Source organism: Protopterus annectens, chromosome 3.part0 (assembly GCF_019279795.1).
Source record: "Protopterus annectens isolate FY-2018-M chromosome 3.part0, PAN1.0, whole genome shotgun sequence".
Classification (NCBI taxonomy): Eukaryota; Metazoa; Chordata; order Ceratodontiformes; family Protopteridae; genus Protopterus; species Protopterus annectens.
The window spans coordinates 1943778008-1943799619 of record NC_056731.1 but is presented as its reverse complement, the minus strand read 5'-3'; the positions used below and the strand labels follow the sequence as shown (position 1 = coordinate 1943799619).

Genomic DNA, 21612 nt, shown 5'->3' with positions numbered 1-21612 from the left:
CCTATAGGCCCGAGGGAAGAACTGAAGGTTCTTGGGGAAAAGAAACGGAAATTTTTTGGGTAGGGAATAAAAGTTTTCTAATCTACTCTAAACTAAGTAAAAATATTAAATTAAAGGGGTTTTTAAAGACTAATTTCAACTAGAAAATAGTACTCACCAGGAACCAGTAGAAACAACCAACCTCGAAGCTGTAGCGGCAAACGAGATCTGAGGTAACTCTCGCCTAGCATTGTGGGATATAAGGGGAGCCTCGAGCCGGTGGAACCAACTCTCGAGCTTTTAGAGTGGCCGAGTCGGAGCCGAGGTCGGCTCTGAACCCATCCAGCAAGAATGAAGGCGAGATAGACAACTTAACATCTATTACTCTATTTTTGTTTAACTTGGATCACTTGTCTGCGTACTTAAAGGATTTTCAACTGGAAACAGACTGTCTGCCTGCCATGCTTGGATTATTTTCAAATACTTAGTAATTCTGTACAATATTTCAAATGATATATTTTTTATTATTTTTTTGACTTAAGATGAGTTTAAGTTCGCTACTTCAACTACTATTGTCTGATCTGATTAATATACAGTGATTAACTACAGATATATGGACTGAAAATCTTCCACACAGAGAAGTTTCTTACACTGTTTTGTTTTTGGACCCACTATACTTGTTTAGTGGGTTCTTTGATACTTTGTGGATACCATGGAGATTACTTGTTTTTTTGTTGGTATTTTGCTTTCTGAGACCAAGGTTTTTGTTACGTCAAAAGATCCCTGATTTGGTGTGGAATTCCAGCATTTTAAAACATGGATAATGACAGACTAAAAGATTTACTAACTGCACCTATCTGGAATGATACAGAAGCAGATCAGATATAAACAGATACAGAAATGGACAGAGAAGAATGGGTCCAGAAAATATGAATTCAGAGACTTTTTCTAAACTAGAAAAGCAACTGAAACGAATGCAAGGTCTCTACTGGGAACACATTTATTTACAACAAAGCATAGATAAGAAGAGACTACCCAGGGGACTTAGATTAAACAAAAGACCAATGTGGAAAAGTATGGATGATTCACTTTCTAAGGAATGGGAATATATTTTAGAGGATGCCAGCTACAAACTTATTCATCTACTATTAAGGATCAACCTTAGTGTGCAGGAAGCTACAAAAGCTGATATCACATCTTTAAAAACAATATTGGAAAATGAGAATCACAATGACCTAGATGCTAAATTTGAGCTGCTTAAAGAAAGAGTGAAAGGATATGAGCAGTCCATTAAAGAAAGAAAGATTAATAAAATGAAATGAGATCAACTGGACAAAGATGATCCTGGGAGACTTACTAGGAGGTATAATAATAATAACAACAACAACAGGAGAACCAACAACAGACAAGGTTTTAGTTATTACAGGGGATATAAGGGAAAGTATAACGTGCCAGCAGACCTCAATGGGATTTTCCCAGGGGAGATCCTCACACAAAACCAGACAGGGGCACAATGCAGGACCAACAGGAGGCTACCCCCCAACATCGCATTCCCCACCATCCCAATCCCCTCTGGCTATCAGCACTCCGCAGAAGCCTTTGACATTACAGAAGGATCAGGACAGGAACATAAGCCACAGAGGCAACCAGAACCGACAGAGAGTTCTACAGGATGAATTACAGGACTACCAAGGCAACTGGGACCACAGACAATCCAGCTACCAGGAGCAGCAGCACCTTCACAGAGACCAGTTTCTTCAGGAAGATCAATATCAACAGCACAGACATCAACCACCACACCAATACCAAAGACAGCACCAGTACCAGAACAAAAACGATGACCACCACCAGAGCCACAGAGCTTGTCCCTCTTACCAGGTTCCACCCTACCATAGCTACAGCAAGGAATACTACTACAACCCACCAAGATTCCAGAAAGCAGAGGAGGAATTCCAGAGGTCTCAGACCCTATCCATGAACCCCCAGGGAGACAGGAGAACCAAATGGTGGACAGGGGTGAGTGAAATGTGAGATGGATATCAGGAAACTCCTTAAAAGACCTCCTAAGAAAAAACTTTATAACTTAACACAGGGAGAAAGAAAATCATTGATTTATCTAGACAATGATAAATCCAGGCGTGTAATGAAGGCAGACAAGGGAGGAGGTATACTTGTGACTGATACCATTAGCTACAACCAAAAAATAGGGTACATGCTGGAGGAAATCAGATTTTATGAGTTATTTACCATGGATGACATAAAAAGAGCATATGATTTATGGAACACTAATCTCACTATATTATGTTAGAAAACATTATTACTGAAAATCTTTATAATTATTTATGGAGCCCATGCCCACGTTTACCTTACTTTTTGGAATACCAAAGCCACACAAGAACAGAGAAGACCCACCTTATAGACCAGTGGTAGCAAGTGAAGGTTCCCTTACTGAAACCACAGCCATTTACCTTGATTACTTGCTGAAACCTTTAGCAAAAAAGAATAAGTCATACATAAGAGATTCAATGGATTTTTTGAGGAAAATAAAACAACTTTACAGTGGAAGCTGACAATATTTTATTAACTGTTGATGTGGAATCCTTGTACACAGTGCTCCCTCACAATTACTGTATAACAGCAGCTATGGAGTCTTTTAAGAAACATAATAAAGGTACACAGCCACAACTGCAAAAGTTAAACAAGCTCATTAATCTTGTACTGGACTTCAATTTCTTTACTTTCAATGGCAAACCCTACAAACAAAAAACTGGTATAGCAATGGGGGCTGCCATGGCTCCCGGCATAGCTAACATAGCCCTGGGCAAATGGGAGGAGGACTTTGTGTTACACAACATGGACTACATGCAGCATATCACATGCTATTTATGTTTTTATTGATGACATCTTTATTGTGTGGGAAGGTGACACCTTGCAGCTTGGAGATTTTATCACTTACCTCAATCAAACATTCCCCTTCCTGAAGTTTACCTCTTCCCATAGCTATACTTCAACCACTTTCTTAGATATGCAGATTTCCAAGGATGCCAACAATAACAGAATCACCACTGATCTATTCAGAAAACCAATGAGGGTTAACTTATTACTCCAAAGTAAAAGTCTACATCCTACAAAAAACAAATATAATGTAGTGAAGTCCCAGAGCTATAGATTAGCTAGAATTACCACAGAGATGGAACCATTTTTGAGAAACCTGAACAACATAGAGAATGATTTTCTAGTGAGATGCTATGAAAATCAGATGTTAAAAAACATCCTGGAACCCATTATAGAACTGAAAAGGACTAAAGCACCTTCACTCAACCTCCCCAGTAGGAGAATGTTAAGAAATTCCACAGATTAATACAAAAACAGCTGCATCCTGGCATACACTCTGGATTATCACAGTATCAAAAATGTTATTGAAGAAAACTGGGCCATTGTCACAAAAACCCTTTTCTGATTAACATCTTAAGGTGAAGACCCATCCTTTGTTTATAGGAGGGCCAGGAGCATTAGAAGTTTTGTTGAATTTAAACCTAGACCATATGAGAAAAGCACTAAAAGATGTGAAACTAATTGTACATTTTGTATATTTATACAGCAAGGTGATAGTTTTTATTGCCCTTATTTAAAGAAAATCATTAAGCCCAGTGCAGGTGGTGACTAACACTACAAAAGTAATTTACAGGGCACAGTGCAATGAATGTGATGCAATCTTTGTGGGCAAGACTGTAAATAAACTTAAGAGTAGGATTTCATGTCATCTGTCAGAAATCCGCTCTGGATTTAAAAATAATGCACTAGCCAAACATCTTTCTCTTCATAAAAGACATACATGTTTTAAGTTCCAGATCCTGGAACGCATACACGAGTGATTTTGAAGGAGACATCTGAATATTCTGGAGAAACATGAACTCATGTGGCAATTAAAGCTGAACTCTTTTAAGAAGCCTGGACTAAACTACTACCGTTCAATTAAAAGTGTACTGGAACTTAGAAAATGCCACATTGTTTACATGACTAATTTTGCTCTATTTTATTCTACCAGTTGGTTTTAAATACGATTTTAAATCAGTTTTAATTTAAGTGTATATTTTGTTTCCATCATCATACATTTTTTCTTATTATTTTTTTTCTTTTTCTGTTACTCTTTTTTTCCCACTGTATTCAATATGATGTGCAATAACAATACTAACTAATTATACAATAATATTTTTATAGATAGTTTTTAGGGTTCTTGTACACAGATCTGAAGAAGTCTAGCACAAAAGCGATCTTTGTTAACAATAGGTTATGAAAATAGAATATGATTTCTACAATTGTTTTTTTACATGCAAAGTGTATATGTATATATTTATATTATTTTTTATTGCCAAATGGACTAAGGTTGATATATTTCCAGCCATGTAGTATATTGTCTTGGATAAAATCATAGACTAAATAATCTGGTTAAATAAGAGGTACCACATCATTATAAATTTTATTTAAATTACATAAGGGTTATATTATTATGTCAGCTACTAAGTGGGGCAGGACCAGCTCGAATGTCGCACTGATGGGGGAAGGGATGTGAATTTAACATGTGTACCAATAACACTTTGTTTTCCAGCACAATAAACCACTCCCTTGCCTGATAAAAAGTATATATATATATATATATATATATTTAGAAAGCTTGTGAGGAAACTATTACTCTATTTTTGTTTTACTTGGAATACTTGTCTGTGTACTTAATAAAGGATTTTTGACTGGAAACAGATTGCCTGTCTTGCTTGGATTACTTTTGAATACTTAGTAATTCTGTACAATATTTCAAATTATATATTTTTTATTATTTTTTTTTTTTTTACTTAAGACGAGTTTAAGTTCACTACTTCTGCTATTATTGTCTGATGTGATTAATATGCAGTGATTAACTAGAGATGTATGGACTGAAAATCTTCCACACAGAGAAGTTTCTTACACTGTTTTATAACTAATAATTACAAACGTATCACTATTCTTTAAAAGCAAAGTCTTCATATTGCCAACACTTCTAATTCTAAAAATTTTCCATTCTTGTGACCCAGAATTATATTTCCCCCATGATGATTAAGATATGCCCACCTCTAGGAAAAATATTATCTCCTTCCTTAAATGTATTCCCAAATTGGTAAACTAAATGTGTTAGTCTCAAACATATGACTCCTTATTTCATTGTTTAATGTTTTAGCTGCTACTTAAATGTTATAACTGTTTAACACATGGTATTATACATACATGTACATTTACAACTGATTTACTACAATGATTTTTAATCCATTTTACATCTTGTATAGTTTCATATTGACTTTCATTCCCCATGTCATTATTACCAGCACAAATTACAATACGTATATAGTTGCAAGAATTTATAATCTAAGTACACCCTTCCTGATATCTTTTATTTTAGCATTGGGTAAAAGTAAGATCATTTCTTTCTTCATTTAATCTAGTTATATAATGTTTTATTTATTGCAGCATCGAATCTCCTATATCCAAAATTCTCCCCTTTTCATTTATATTACTATTCAACCTAATACTTTAACACCCACATCTGTAAATAATTCTTGTTTCTCTAGTTGTTTGTTCTGATTCACATTGCTGCATTTCTACAATTCCAGTACTTACTAGAGAATGTTTTGATGTTCCTGTGACATGCAACTCATTCTAGGGTTCAGTTCAGCTCATCTTGTTCTTTAATAACTGAACCCCCCAAATGCTCTTCTTCTTTTGTTTTTTATATTATCAGCCTTTTGTAATTCTAATCCTACTTTTAATAAGCTCCTGAGTTTAATATTCTTTTGTTCCTTACTTGTTCTAAAGTTATGTTATTAATTGTATTAACCAAATTTTGTTCAGATTCAATTCCAATAGAATACAAACCTCCAGATGGAACAGATGCCACATCTGACTTTTGTCACTTTTTTTTTCCTTATGATTAATATAGGTTCCGATAATTTTACTTGAGTTCCTATACTTGCCATTTCTATTTCCTTTCAGCATGAATTAAAAGTTTTACATTTTAGCATATTTTGATGTAGCACCTCCCATAATAGTTGATCTGATTTCCACATCTAGCTTTTTTCATATCATTATTTAAATCTCTCTGAACACATTTAAAACATTCCATTTTGGCCATATTCCATCCTTCACTAGATGTTGCCAACATACAGCAGCATGTACAGTCTACCAAAAAAAACTTCATCTTTTAATTCTTGTAAGCAAAATTTGTAAATTTATTTCATGCTTTTACTCAGTGCTTTTCCAGCAATAAAAGGGTTTTACCTTAGCAAGGGCACTTAACACGCCTATAAGCAAAGATGCGCAAATGCATTTGTGCCCGTGTTTCTACTTGTACCGAGCAGATGTAATAACCTCCTAATTGGCTAGAAGCACTGCACTCACATACACACACACACACACACACACACACACACACACACACACACACACACACACACACACACACACACACACACACACACACACACACACACACACCCACACACACACACACACACACACACACACACACACACACACACACACACACACACACACACACACACACACACACACACACCATGTTCCTGCCTCTCTGAACACTTACCCTCTGAGGTTTTGGAACAAATAATAAAAGCAAAGTAGAATAAATTGCTAATCCAAGCCCTTAAAAGGACTAACAGGTCTGTATTAACTCAAAAAAGATGTTGAAAAAAATAAAAAAGCCACCTCAGTTGTTTTCAGTAGGAAGAGCAGTAACTTCTCTTAGCAAAGTGAGTGGAAAATGTGGTACCCGCTACCACCTGATTGGCTAAAAGCACAACACACACACACACACACACACACACACACACACACACACACACACACACACACACACACACACACACATGCACGCACATGTTTCCACCTCCCTGAATGCTAACTTTCTGAAGCTTTGCGGAAAACAATAAGCCAAAGTAGAATTAAATGCTGACCCTAGCCCTTAAAAGGAATAACTGCTTTTCATCAACTCAAAAAGTTGTTGAAAAAATAAACAGCCACCCTGGTCATTTTAACTATGAAACATCAGGTTTTGTTAGTCTATTAGTTTACCAAAAGTTCAAATGACAAATTCACCACCATAACAGGAACAGCAAGTAAAAACTGAGGGTAATGCTTTTCAATGCTAGAAGTCCAGATCTTAAAATGCACTCACTCAAGGCACTCCTTAAAATGGAGAACATCGATATCTGTACAGTAACTGAGACCTGGTTCAAGACTCTACAGAGCACCCCTGCATTACCAGGCTATAACTCATACCACACCTTTTGGCCATCTAACCTGGACCAGAACACCAAAGGCGGAGGTGTGTCCATATTCATTAAGGATATCCACACTTCCAGGCTAGTTGCGCAGCATAATGCATCCGAGGTTATTCAAGTGCAACTAACTCTGGGCAAAACTGAAATCCAAACTGTAGCTTGCTACAGATCCCCCACCATGTCCCAGGATTCCCACTCCTCTTTTCTTGATATACTGGAAAATATTAGGGTTCAACCAAACACCCTAATAATGGACGATTTCAACTATCCCACCATTAACTGGGAAAACTGCTCATGTACCAACTCCTTTGCTCAATGATTTCTGGAATTCATAAATTCCAGTGCCCTGGATCAACTTATTCACACCCCCACCAGGGGCAACAATATCCTAGACCTAGTCAATACCAACATGAGTGACCAATGTTCCACACATGAAGTCAACTCCTCGTTGGTCAGATCCGACCATAAGCTAATCACCCTAGATATCGGCATCCCGCCCCCACTCACCATTAAGGAAACCACAGTAAAAATTTTTCCAAAGCCAACTTCATGCTTCTTAAGACAGAAGTGGTGAACTTCATGACACCCATGCAGATGGACAATACAGTTACGACTGCTGAATCCTACACAAATGCACTCTATAAGCACTTACACGAGTGCATGGATTGTGCTATCCCAAACAGAACCAAGACACTATCCTCCAAAAAAAGGAAGCCAATCTGGTGGTCCCCTGCCATAAACAAACTCTACAACAGAAGGAAGAAACTGTTGCAAATGAGAGTAAAATCCCATGAGTGGAGGAGCTCCCTGGTCAGCCTCAGTAAGAAGCTGAGACCATGTATAAGATCCTCCAAAGCTAGCTACGAAAACAAAATCACCACTGATTCTAAGGGCAACCACAAAGCATTCTATAGCTATGTCAAGAATCTCAATGGCAACACCCAGACCTGCTCTGAGTTACAGCATAATGGCATGAAAATTACAGAACCAACTGATATTGCCAAAATCCTGGCAGATATGTTCAGTGCTAACTTTATCCCCCTCTCACCCTCTAAATGGCCTGAATGCAGAGTCCCTGTAATCACATCTATGCAGATAAAAGCTGCACTCTCTAAAACCAAAAACACACCATCCATGGGACCGGACAATATCCCAGGCTGCATTTTACACAAACTTCAGAACGAACTGGCTCCCCACCTAAGCACCATGTTCAATCATAGTCTCACATCAGGCTTTGTGCACACTGAATACCACACAGCAACAGTTATCCCACTCCACAAAGGAGGAGCCACCACTGATCCTGGGAACTATTGCCCTATTTGCCTGATGAGCCTGGTCTGCAAGGCCATGGAATGTATCATCATGGAACTCATAAACAAAGACATTGGTAACCTCCAAACTCTGGACCCCACCCAGTTCGGGTTTGTGAAAGGCAGATCATGCCTTCTGAACCTGAGTGATTTCTTTGAAGCAGTCACCAAAGCCATAGACGACGGTAAGGTGGTTCACACAGCCTATCTTGACATCGTCAATGCTTTTGACACCTTCCCCTATTTGGGAATTATAGCTAAACTCACTAAACTAGGTATAAATCCCTATGTCACAAGATGGGTTGTCAACTGGCTCACTGACAGAACCCACAGTGTCAAGTAGAGTACCACAGGGTTCAGTCCTGGGACCTCTCCTGTTTGGTATCTACTTCCCTGAAGTACAGGCTAACACAGAAGGCCTCTAGCTAACAAAGTTCACAGATGACTGCAAACTAGGATCCATAGTCGAGTCCCCAAATGATGTGGACATCCTACAGAAGGGCCTCAGTGAGACAGATGCCTGGTGTCAGAGGTATGGCCTCAAGCTCAATGCCAAAAAGTGCATTGTCATCCCCTTTGGTAAAAACTCTGTACCCATGAACTACCACATAAACGGCAGTCTACTTAATGCTGAATGTGTGATAAGAGACCTTGGGACCCAGGTGGACCGTAGTCTCTCCTTTGATAATCACATCACCACAGTAGTCAAAAAAAATCCTTCTATGTGGCACACCTCATCACAAAAGGGTTCTCATCCAGGAAAAAAGAGGTCATTGTTCCCCTATACTCGGCATTCATTAGACCCATTATAGAGTGCAATGCCCCTTTTGGAATGTACATCACAAGACATCTGTAGCAGTTGAAAAGGTCACAGAAGTACCTTGCAAAGAGGATTACTGGTCTCAAACAGATGCCCTACACTGACCATCTCAAAAAACTCCAGCTTTACTCTGTAGTATATCGCCTACTCTGAGGAGATATCTGCCTAACATATAAAGCTATGTTAAACTCAGAGCTGTTGGACATGCTAAACCTAAATAATCCCAATTCCTCTGAGCTACAAGTTCTAGGGACCTAAATGTTGCCACAACAATAAACAGGACATGCTGGATGGATAGATTCCTGTCCCAGAGACTTCTTATATTCTGGAACAAGCTACCCATCTATGTCAAGCAAAGTTCCTCATTAGCACTCTTCAAGAAAAATCTTGATGAGTGGATGGGAAATAGGAAATACACTCTGGGGATCACTTCTGTGGCTCTGCTCAACAGGGGCACAGGAAATTAACTTTCTTGGGTGGTGTAAGCCAGGGAACCTTGTTGGTTAGGCATACTTAGGCCCTTGGGCCAATAGCCTAGTACCTACCTATGAACCTATGAAAATCTTTACTGTGCGGTGTAGAACTAAAGTTCACATTAACCCCACTTTAGAATGCAAGTGCTTATCTTGATCCTGCATTATATGGGTCTCCAGCTATAGTCCTCTGAATTCACTCCCTAACTGTAGTAGAAACCCTATCAGATACCATGGTGTGACAGCCATCTGGTCCCTCCTCTCACAGATCCTATTTTTGCTCTTTCATGAAGCACAAGTGAGACACATGAGTAAAACTGAGAGTAAATTGAAGATATAAAGATCTGCTTAAGTTCAGTCCAGCAGTAGCAGTATGGTTCCATTTTGTAAATGAGTTCCTCATCTTGCACATGTGTGCACAAGCAGTGCTGAATCTTTTCCTCATCTCCCAGTCCAATTTCCAAACAACCCACTTTCAATTACTACTGTGTTTAAGTAAACCACTCCAAGCATTACCACTCGCAACACACAAATCACACTAAAATATCAGTTCTACCTAAAACATCCTTATTCATACTTCTACTACATTAAGCGTTAAATAACAAGTCTTTAACACTAGTACACACAAAACAGGCCCCAAGTAAAAACACCTACTCTAAAACTCTTTGCACATTATTCACATAAACTTAACACTAAAGTAATTTCATAAATTCTGCTGCAGAAAACAGTTCCTGTAAACGTTCTAACATAAGGTTAATGTTGCTAATCTATCCATACCACATAAATACAAAAATTTAAATTTAAATGTAAAGACGAAACACAAAAACGTTTATGCATTTTAGCACACAGACTAATCTTCATAACACTGCTGACCAGTACACTCCTGACATGTTAAAGCAGAACAACTACATGCATTTGCAGGCCAGTACACTCCTGACATGTTAAAGCAGAACAACTACATGCATTTGCAGGCCAGTACACTCCTGACATATTAAATCAGAACAACTACATGCAGTTGCAGGCCAATACACTGCTAACATGTTAAAGCAAAACAACTACATGCATTTGCAGGCCAGTGCACTCCTGGCATGTTAAAGCAGAACAAGTACATGCATTTGCAGGCGAGTACACTCCTGACATGTTAAAGCAGAACAACTACATGCATTTGCAGGCCAGTACACTTCTGACATGTTAAAGCAGAACAACTACATGCATTTGCAGGCCAGTACACTCCTGACATGTTAAAGCAGAACAACTACATGCATTTGCAGGTGAGTACACTCCTGACATGTTAAAACAGAACTACATGCACTTGCAGGCCAGTATACACCTGACATGTTAAAGCAGAACAACATGCATTTGCAGGTGAGTACACTCCTGACATGTTAAAGCAAAACTACATACATTTGCAGGTGAGTACACTCCTGATGCATTAATAACATTCACAAATACTATCACTTTAATGGGATGCATTAGGATCATTTAACTCAAAAAAAAAGCAATCATGCTAGAATGGATATTAGTATCTAATGCAAATAATGATAGTTATGCTGGGATCTTAGATAACTCCATTAGTGACCATAACCATACTTTTTTCCATATGGCATTATGAATAACCTAGAAACAGCATTAGATTCTTAAAAGTATGTAGTGCCAGAAACATAAACTGGTATGATCTAAAACAGCTCGCCTCAAAATGGATGGGAGATCCTACATTGAAAACCAAATCATGATGACAGAGTAATCTATTTCAACAAAGCAATAAGAAGGATCCCCAAAAACATCTGGCACCAGGCAAATTTATACTTCATAGCCATGGATATAAGAACCAAAACTGCTGTTATCAAAAAAGAAAGAAAGCATGACTTTGAGACACTGAAAACAAGTTACAACCCAATTTAGAACAATACAGGACACTGAAAAACATGTACAGAAAAGCCATAAAAATAAAATAAAAAATAATTTAATGACTACCACAAGAAAAAGCACTTGAATTAAAGTAAACTGCAGAAACTATGCAACACTTAATTCCCCATCTCCGTCCTTATTTAAAACCGACAAGGAGCAGCCAAATTATTATGCAACTATTTCAAAACTACCTCAACTGTAACACTTTCTCCACCCGTTGCTTTACAACTCCATGACTTACATTCTATACAGGTACTGTAGCTGAAACAGGGTACATTTACATAGCATGCAATATCTTAATGCAAATAAAATCAGCTTCATTTTTCTACAATAACCACGATAAGACCAATGACTCTCTCAAATTTGAAATCAAAATCTTATCAGGTATCATTATACTGGGTTATCTTCAGTTCACCGACAGTCCACTTCCCCTGACGCGCAGTTTACCGACACTTCAGATCACCGACATTCACAAAGCCGATGTTTCCTGCAAGGTAGGTAAACACTTGGCCATCCTGAGGGAAGAACTACCCAAAGAAAACAAACCCACCGATGTGGGGGGCTATGCCCCCCCACACCCCTTACTAAATATACCAACTCCGAGAACGCACTAGTAGATGGCCAAATGGTTATTTATTACGTGGGAAATGTCAGCTTTCCGGATGTCAGTGATCTGAAATGTCGGTAAACTGCGTGTCGGGGAAGTGGACTGTCAATAAATTGATGGTAACCCCATTATACCATATACAAAAACTTCAAATATCTAGGTTGTCTTATCAATTATACTCTTCTCATCAGAGGAGCAAATTAAAACTACTGTCAAGAAATGTAATGTTAGAGGGACAGTTATCATTTTACTGCTAATGCTTGTGCTGAACATGTGTCCACACTAATTTATTCAAGACTAATTTTTGGCTGTATTGTCTAAACAGAAATCTCAGCCAGTCTCCAAACTAACCTGGAACAAATATCCCATAACCCAGTAAAATGTAATTTAGGCTGTACTCCAAAAACATGCATCTGTAAACTCCTACTTACATTAAACTGGGATTTATTTAAAAAAAATAAGCTTGAATACTATCAACTAAGTAATGCTTACATAAGTTTGGTTACTATTGACTAAATAATGTTTTCAAAAGTTTACACCCCAACACACACAATTGTTTTCACACTACCTAACCTTACTGATTTTCCAGAAACTGAATTATCTCAGAACCTACCAAATTATATACATACATAGACACACACACACACACACACACACACACACACACACACACACACACACATACACACGAAAGTACCTACAAGCATCACAAGCAGTGCAAGCATTATTTTCCTTCAAAAAACAATTACCCAAAATTCTTTACAGAATTGGTTAAATGCTCCTGCTAAATTAATTCTCTCCTTGAAATATTCATTTTAATTCCATACATATCTTATCACATGAGTATAATGAATATCACACAAATTATGCACATGTAAATACTAAAAAAAAAAGTTTGCCTGTATTATACTTCTATATGATGTTTACTCTAATTACATTTCCACATATAACTGGTTAGATGCTTAATATCACATACTAATTAAATTTTTATTTTGATTTGTTCACTGGGGTAGTCTAGCTGAGCTAAGAGACCATTTTCATCTAAGTCCCAGAAAGAAAAACTCCAAAAACTCAATAAAATACATATTTACAATCTAAACTGGCATATTACAATAACAAATTACCAGTGTACAAATCTACTGAATATCTGAAAAATACACATTTTTATTTGTCCCCCCCTCCCCGGGTATAACGTTCTTAGACAAGATAGGCCATCCAAAAGAGGTGGAGGTATAGTTCTACTCTTCAAAAATAACCTGACCATTGATGTATTAGACAAAAACTCACCAAAGTTCAATAATGCTGAAACAATATTCATCAAGCTAAAAATCAATTAAAAAAAACACCTACATATAATTGGAACCTATATACCCTCCGGCAATGACATTAATACGATAGAATCTATTCTAGACTGGGCATCCCAAAACCTCCTCCAAAAAAATAATCATACTGGGCGACTTAAATACTGACTGGTCCTCCTGTGACTCATCACTTACATGGTTTCACTCAATTAATAAAATCCACAACCCAAGTTAATAAAGTGTCTAAATGGCAGTCCATCCTTGATTGGATCCTCTGTAACCAGCCACCTCAATCCTATCTCTCCGGTTCCCTCCCAGACACCTTCAGTGATCACCTTCCCACCTATGTAATAAGACACCAAGTAAACCCAATAAAATCCACCATCCTCCAACAAATCCGATATACAAACAACTTCAAAACCCAAGACTTCATATCTGCGCTAAATCAATGCAATTGGAGACCACTCTCATTTCTCTCCCTGGATAGTGCTGTAGATTACTTCAACAACACTTTCCTAAACCTAAATCACCTCACTTCTATCAGAACTGTTAGAACCAAATCAAACTATGCCCCCTGGCTTACCAAAGATACCGACTACCTCTAAAATGAACAGATAAAGCCTGGGACTCATGGCATCACAATAAAATACAAACCAATAGACAAGCATAGCTGGAACTAAGGAGCAAAGCCAAAAAACAGATTAGGACAGATAAAAGGAACCACTATACAGACTGCTAATCTAAACACAAAGCTACCCAACAAAAGTTCTGGGCTGCCATCAATAAAATCCTGCAACCAGGGAAGTCCAGTGCTCCTACCCAAACACTGATACCACCACCAGTGATATTGCCACTCAATTCAATGAATACTTCACCAACTCCATTCTAGCCCTCACCAGTAATAATTCTCCTACTTCATATCCAAACCTATCATCCTCACCTGTAGACCAAAACAGCTTCTCCTTACTACATGTCCCTACTAGCACAATATATAAATATCTGAATAAATTTAAACCCACAACCCTGGCTGCTGATAAAGTACCACAAACGCAAAATAATTCCACCACATAGATAAAGCCAGTGTACTAAAAATCAAGTAAAATAAAACAAAGTATAAAGTAAACCGGCACCACAACACTCAATACTTAAACAGCAGGAAATTTATTATAGCTTGCTAGTACTAGACTTTCACCAATACAGGCTTCTTCAGGCAAATAATCAGCTGATTTAAGCAGATGACTTAAATACAAAAAGGAAAAGGTTATGTGACTTTACCTTTAAAGAGGTAACACACAAAAAAAGACCAATACATAGATCAATACTTTACACATACTAAGAATACTAAAAAAATACAAATATCTGTATGCAACAAAAAAAATATGTTAAAACTGTTACATCTATTGATCTAAATTATTTAATTTTATTTTGTTTATCTTTCAGAACTGGCTTTATTGTCACACTTTCATTGAGACCAGGTGGACAGTGTGCTTTAAAATGTATTATCCTCTTATTTTCAATAATTTCTGTGTGGTTCTTCAGGTCACCCATCTCTTAAGCTTTCCTGTATATTTTGTAAAATAAAAAAGCAAAATTCGTGATGTGTGTCTGTTTGTTTACTATGCCTGTATGATGCATTTCTGTCTAGCTGCCTACTTATGTCAGATATATGCTCACAAATTCTCTCTTTCAACTTTCTATTTGTTTTACCTATATAGAAGGCACTACAGTTCAGACATTTTGCCATGTATATTATATTTTTACTATTACATGTCCCATGGCATCAAAGATGGAATGGTTTTAGACTAACTGGATACTTAAAAGTTGTTTCTGTACAGACATACCTGCAATATTGATGACTGTTGCATTTTTGGGTTCCATACATGTATATAGATGCTGTGTTTATATACGTCTCCTATTCCTTATAACATAAGATGTTTTATAAATTTCTAGATTTTTTATATCCAAAGGTAAGTTCATCTACTCCTATGTCTTTAAAAGTAGAAATACATTGTAACATGTAGGAGTGTTTTTTAAATAATATCCTGTATTAGATGAGTATGAACATCATAAGGTAAAAAACACCTAAATAAAGCTGTTTTTGTGTCCTTAACTTTATTATTACTGCTTGATAAAGTAATGGGATTATCAGAAAATATAGGTTTAATGCTATCTTGCTGTATTTGTTACTATATTCATTACATTATGCTCCTTATATCCTCTTTTTAAAAAATCATTGGCTATGTTATTAAACTGTATATCCATGTTTACTTTTCTTGTGTTCAGTCTAGCCACATGGGAAAACTGATTTTTCACTATATTTTTAAAAAACATGAGGAGGATGCATACTACTATTGTGCAGATATGTATTTTTTCCTGATGTTTTTCTTAAATAATGTAGTTTCAATTTTACCAGTGGTTCCATTAAACAATCTAATGCATAAAAATTCTATTTGTGTATAATGTATGACATGTTTAAACCGTACAAATTCAGTAGTTGAATTTAAATATAATAGAAAGTCTGAAAATGCAGAAAAAGAACCATTCCATGTCAAAAACAAATCATCCACAAAATTCCTATAAAACAAAACAGTATCAAGAAAGCTATTATTCATTTCAGAAAAAATAAATTAATGTTCCCATTTATTCATAGCCAAATTTGCATAGTTATTAGCCATGGCCTTTACACTTTTTATATATATTTTATAAAACAAAAAAAAAATTATTAGTTAAATCTAGTTCTGCTAAGTCACAAATGGTGTTCGTCTCAGCTGCTGAAAAAACTCCATGCTATGCTATAAATTCACAAAGCTACTCTATTCCAGTATCATTTGGTATTGACGTAAATAGAGCCTCTACATCTAACATAGCAAAGTAGCAATCAGCAATGTTGTTAGACAAAGATCAGTCATACAGGTGTGTTAGAAACTGGGATGTATCCTTAATTATTGTTGTAGAATATCTGCGGGCATTTTTAAGTTTATGCTCTAAGTAGTTTGAGATTGATTCTGTAATTCAACCATTTGCTGAAACAATTGGTTTTACTGGTGGGGAAGTAACTGATTTATGAATTTTTGGAATTCCATATTTGACTGGTATTTTTGAAGCAGTCACATGAAAATAGTCCAACATTTCCAATATAATTTCTCCATTAAGGTGCATGTCATAGATCATACTATTCACGTTTGTTATAATACTATTGACCTGCTTCTTATCGATGGCTAAATACTCATTGCCACTTAACATATCATACATTTTAGTATTGTAATCATTGATGTGTAAAATAACAATGCCACCACCCTTATCTGCTGCTTTTATAACTATATTGGGATTAGAAGCTAAAGATTTAATAGCTTGTTGTTGCTTAGCCATTAAGTTGTAAAAACAACTGCTGGTTTTCATTGCTTGCATAATATAATTTTCTATTGCTTGTTCAAAAGCTGCTATATGAGGATTATTCACTAGCACAAAAGTTTTTCTAGATAACACATTTGTGCTATACTCAGTTGAATTACTTACACCCTATAATAGCTTAAGATTCAAATTCCTTATGAACAGTTTAACATCAGTGAGCACATCAGAAATGTCTGCTATATTTGCAGGAATAAAAGTAAGACCCTTATTCAGTAATGCTAGTTTATTTTTTTTTTTTATTTAACATTTGTTGACCAGGAAAGTCCAACTAGGTTCCACAGAGCCTGTTTTCAGTGGAGGCCCGGGGAGAAATGCTCCAAATGCATGTCTTTGGAATGTGGGAGGAAACCGGAGTACCCGGAGGAAACCCACGCGAACACAGGGAGAACATGCAAACTCTACACAGAAGGCACCCCAGCCAAGAATCGAACAGGAGAACCTCTTGCTGTGAAGCAACAGTGTTAACCGCTGCACCACTGCACCGCCCATGTTCATTTAATGTATATTGTATGTATGTAGTTCATGTTCATTTAATGTATATTGAGAAAGGTTAAAGATAATGTCACTTATCTCCTGGACTGGCTTCTGGTTTGCACCCTCTGTCCTGTTTGTCTCATTTGGTTCCTTCCTCTGTTGTTCCTGAAGTTCCATTGTTCCTGTAGTAAAGGGTATTGTTCATTTAGCTTTGAGGGCAGTTCTAAAGGGTCTAGTGCAAAAACAATGTTGGGATCTACTAGAACTGATGTAACAACATTTACATTCATAGAATTCAGGAGATTACATGCAGAGTTCACAGGATTCACAATGGTAGTCAGTGAAACAGCTTTCTCAGCAGGAAGCATATGCAATAGTGTTTACTGTATGTGTTTATCTGTTGGTTGTTGTTGCTTCCTGACTGCATGTGAGCACTGACATGTCCAAGCAAAGACATGTCCAAGTTTAAAATCATGAATGTATATGTTAAGTTTTCCTTTTTATGTTTCTACTAAACGTTTTTCAAAAGCAATAATTTGCTCCATAGTTTCTGCAGTACCTAACTTCTGGCTTAAAGTATTAATATCTTTGGACAAAGATTTAGCCATGAGTAAAAACTATTTATATGTGCACCCCAAACAGACACCAACCTGGTTAACAACAGGGAAAAACAATGCTCTTACGTAAGAGTGAACCTGCAAGTTATTCTAAAAATTATAGACCAATAAGTTGCCTTCCGACGAAGTATTAACTATAGAGCGGAATTGATGCTGATGGACTTTATAGTAATTTAGAAGAAAATTCAATCATGGCAATAGAACAAAAGGCTAATAAAAGAAAGTCATATGGAAAAAAGGATCATTTGTTGCCAGATAAATTCATAATGGAGAACTGTAAAAAGGGAAGAAACTAAGTATGGCATGGATTGACTACAAAAGACATTTGACAGTATCCCACATTCATGTATATAAGAGTGCTTAAAAATGTATAAGATACACCCTACACTGATCAATTACATTACAGCGACCATGAAACAGTGGCAGACCACTCTGAAATTAAGCCATAATAAAGGACAAATTATTATTCCAGGGATAAAAATTCAAAGGGGATATTTTGGGGTGACTCCCTGTCACTGCTGCTATTCTGGCTTGCCCTTAACCCATTAAACTGTCTACTTAACAGATTATAATTTGGCTCATAGAAAACAACAAAGTGTAAAGACTTCTCATCTTCTCTTTGTCGATGATTTAAAACTGTATACTTCATCAGGTGAGGAACTGAAAGCACAACTGCAAGTAATCAAACTTTTTCAGATGATATTAAGAATGTCTTTTGGTCTTGATAAATGTGTAAAAGCAACCTTTAAAGCAGGAAAATTGCAACACCAAGAAAACATCAGTTTGGAACAAGAATGTGATATAAAAGACCTTGAGCAAGAGGGAGTGTATAAATATTTGGGAACTGATGAAGGATCAGCAATAAAACACAAACAAATGTGAATAAAACTTAGGAATATTTTAGAAGACAAATTAATTCTGAAAACAGCGCTGACACCCAGGAACAAAATTCAAGCTATAAACCAATTTACTCTTCTTGTCCTAGCTTACAGTTTTGGAGTGACTGACTGGCCCAAAAAGGTGTTGTTAGGATTAGTTAGGAAAACAAGAAGGATGCTTCATGCTCATCAAATGAGTTATAAAAATCAGTGCAAAGCAAGATCATATATTCCCCATTCCAAAGGAGGTATGGGCCTCCTTCAAATTGATTACATGTATGGATCTGCAATCATAGGATTGCACACATATCTGCTGATCTCACAAGTTTTGAAACATGAGGAGAATAAATCTAAGATGACTTCCCTGCTTAGTCTAGCAGAAGCATATAGGCATCAAGTGGGAATGGAAATCAAATCAGAAGTAGATAAAAATCAGACAACAACTGAATGTACCAAAAAAAAAAAACAAAAGAAAGAATATAAGGTGAAGGACCAGATGAGAAGGCAAGAAATGTGGAAAATGTGTAAATATAGTTGCAAGTATAGAAAGTACTGGAAGAACCTCATGTTGATCAGGATCAAAAGCAGGAATAGTTAAGGAAAGGGGAATTCAAACCAAAAGATGAAAGGTTAATATTGGAGGTCCATGATAGTGGGCTATGTACACGTTGGTTTACAAAGTCCATTGAACATGTGGGAGAACAGACAAATGTAGGTTTTGTAAAACAGAACTGGAAACAGTCTCACACTTTGTTGCTGGTTGTGACATACTAATGGCAGATGGACTATATACTGAAAGGCATAATAATGTGGCCAGACTGTTGCACTGGAGATTGTGCAAACATTATGGTATTGAAGTGGCTGAAAAACACTGGAAACATGAGCCACAAAGCATCATAGAAAACAATGAAGTCTACATCACATGGGATCACCCATTACCAACAGTTCAAAAGATAGATGTGAGAAAACCAGATATAGTGCTCCATGAAAAGAAGACAAAAATAGCATTGATCATTGAAATCACTACACCCAGTGACTAGTGTCTTGTGTACAGACAGACACAAAGTCATAAAATATCAGGATTTGCAGGCATAAATGACAGCAATGTGGAAGAAAGATTCCCAGACAGTTCCAATAGTAGTAGGAGCAACTGGTCTTATAAAAAAGAATCGGCAATCGTATTTAGATAGGTTAACAATACATGTAACTCCATACGAATTGCAGATGGAGTCATTACTAGGCACACTACGGGTGCTGCAAAGAGTACTTTTGGCTGACATCAAAGATTAAAATAATACTAATTTTATGAACTTTAATTATACTTTGACTTAGGAATGGGGGTCCATTTCCATCATGGTATTAGAAACCCAAAAGACTTTGAAAAATTAAGTGAGGAACTATAAAATTGTACTTAATGTGAATATTTCTATTTTTATTTTTTATTTTATTTTATTTTATATTTGTTTACTGGGAGAGTCTGACTGGGCATAAATCCCATTTTCAGTGGAGGCCCAGGGAGAAAAGCTCCACAAAGGTTAATACAGTAAATGCCATACACAAGTTATTAAAGTACAATAGAATAAGCATGCAATATAAAAATATGTGAAAAATATACAATATAGTTGTAGGGTATTTCATTCAGTTCTATGATTACATTCATACAATGGTTAATACAATAAACAACAAGTTGTTTGAGTACAGAACATAGAAAGGAGCTGTTGTAAGCTTGCACAGTAATATCAACATGGCAGCTACCCACGGTCTGAACAGTTGCATATCCAGGACCTGTTTAAAAGAGCCCGTTGGAGTTTTTCAAAGTTATTTTTGTTTTCTGTGTTCCTAGTATCTAGTGGGATGGAATTCCATGTTTTTGCAACAGAAGTAGAGTAGAGGGAGTTTACCAGCACTATTGTTGCTTTTGGTTATGTTAACTAGTGCTTTGTTGGTGGATCTTTGAAGGTGGTTGTTGGAACAGATATTCAGTAGGCCATGTAGGGAAGGAATTACATTGGCATTATATAGGATTTGGTGGGCTATTGTAAGTTGGTTATATGAGAGCAGTTAAGGTAATTCTAGCCAGGATATGTGTACTGAAGGGCGAGTCATTTACGAACTTAGCTATTTTATTGTAACAAGTGTTTAGTTTCTGTAGGTCTGCTTTATTTAGCTTGATGAATATGGGGGAGGTGTAGAGAAGTGTGGAGACTAGGTGGGTTCTTGCGATGGCAGCTTTACTGATGGTGGTGAGGTATTTTTGGCATCTATATTGGGTTCCAAGTTTTTTATGGACATTTTTTATTGTCTGTGCAATATGCATATCAGATTTCATGTTCATAGGTTTGTACAAGGCTATCGGCCCTAAGGCCTATGCAAGCCTAGCCATAACAATTCCCTGGAAATTTCTTTCCACAATATTTACTTCTCTGGGCCCCTGTCTAGCAGGGTGACTGACATGATCCCTGGGGTGAATTTCCCATCTCCCATCCAATCATCAGGGTTCCTTTTG

At 36.8% G+C, this 21612-nt stretch overlaps 1 protein-coding gene across 1 annotated transcript in view; it reads right to left on the bottom strand.

Annotated features, from left to right (window-relative positions):
* The window catches only part of DHX30 (DExH-box helicase 30), a 1694732-nt gene that overhangs the window by 1491402 nt on the left and 181718 nt on the right, over positions 1–21612 (bottom strand). The window contains exon 9 of the mRNA XM_044066068.1: positions 16769–17245. Within this exon, the coding sequence (XP_043922003.1) occupies positions 16769–17245 (477 nt within the window). The remainder of the gene's footprint in view (positions 1–16768; positions 17246–21612) is intronic.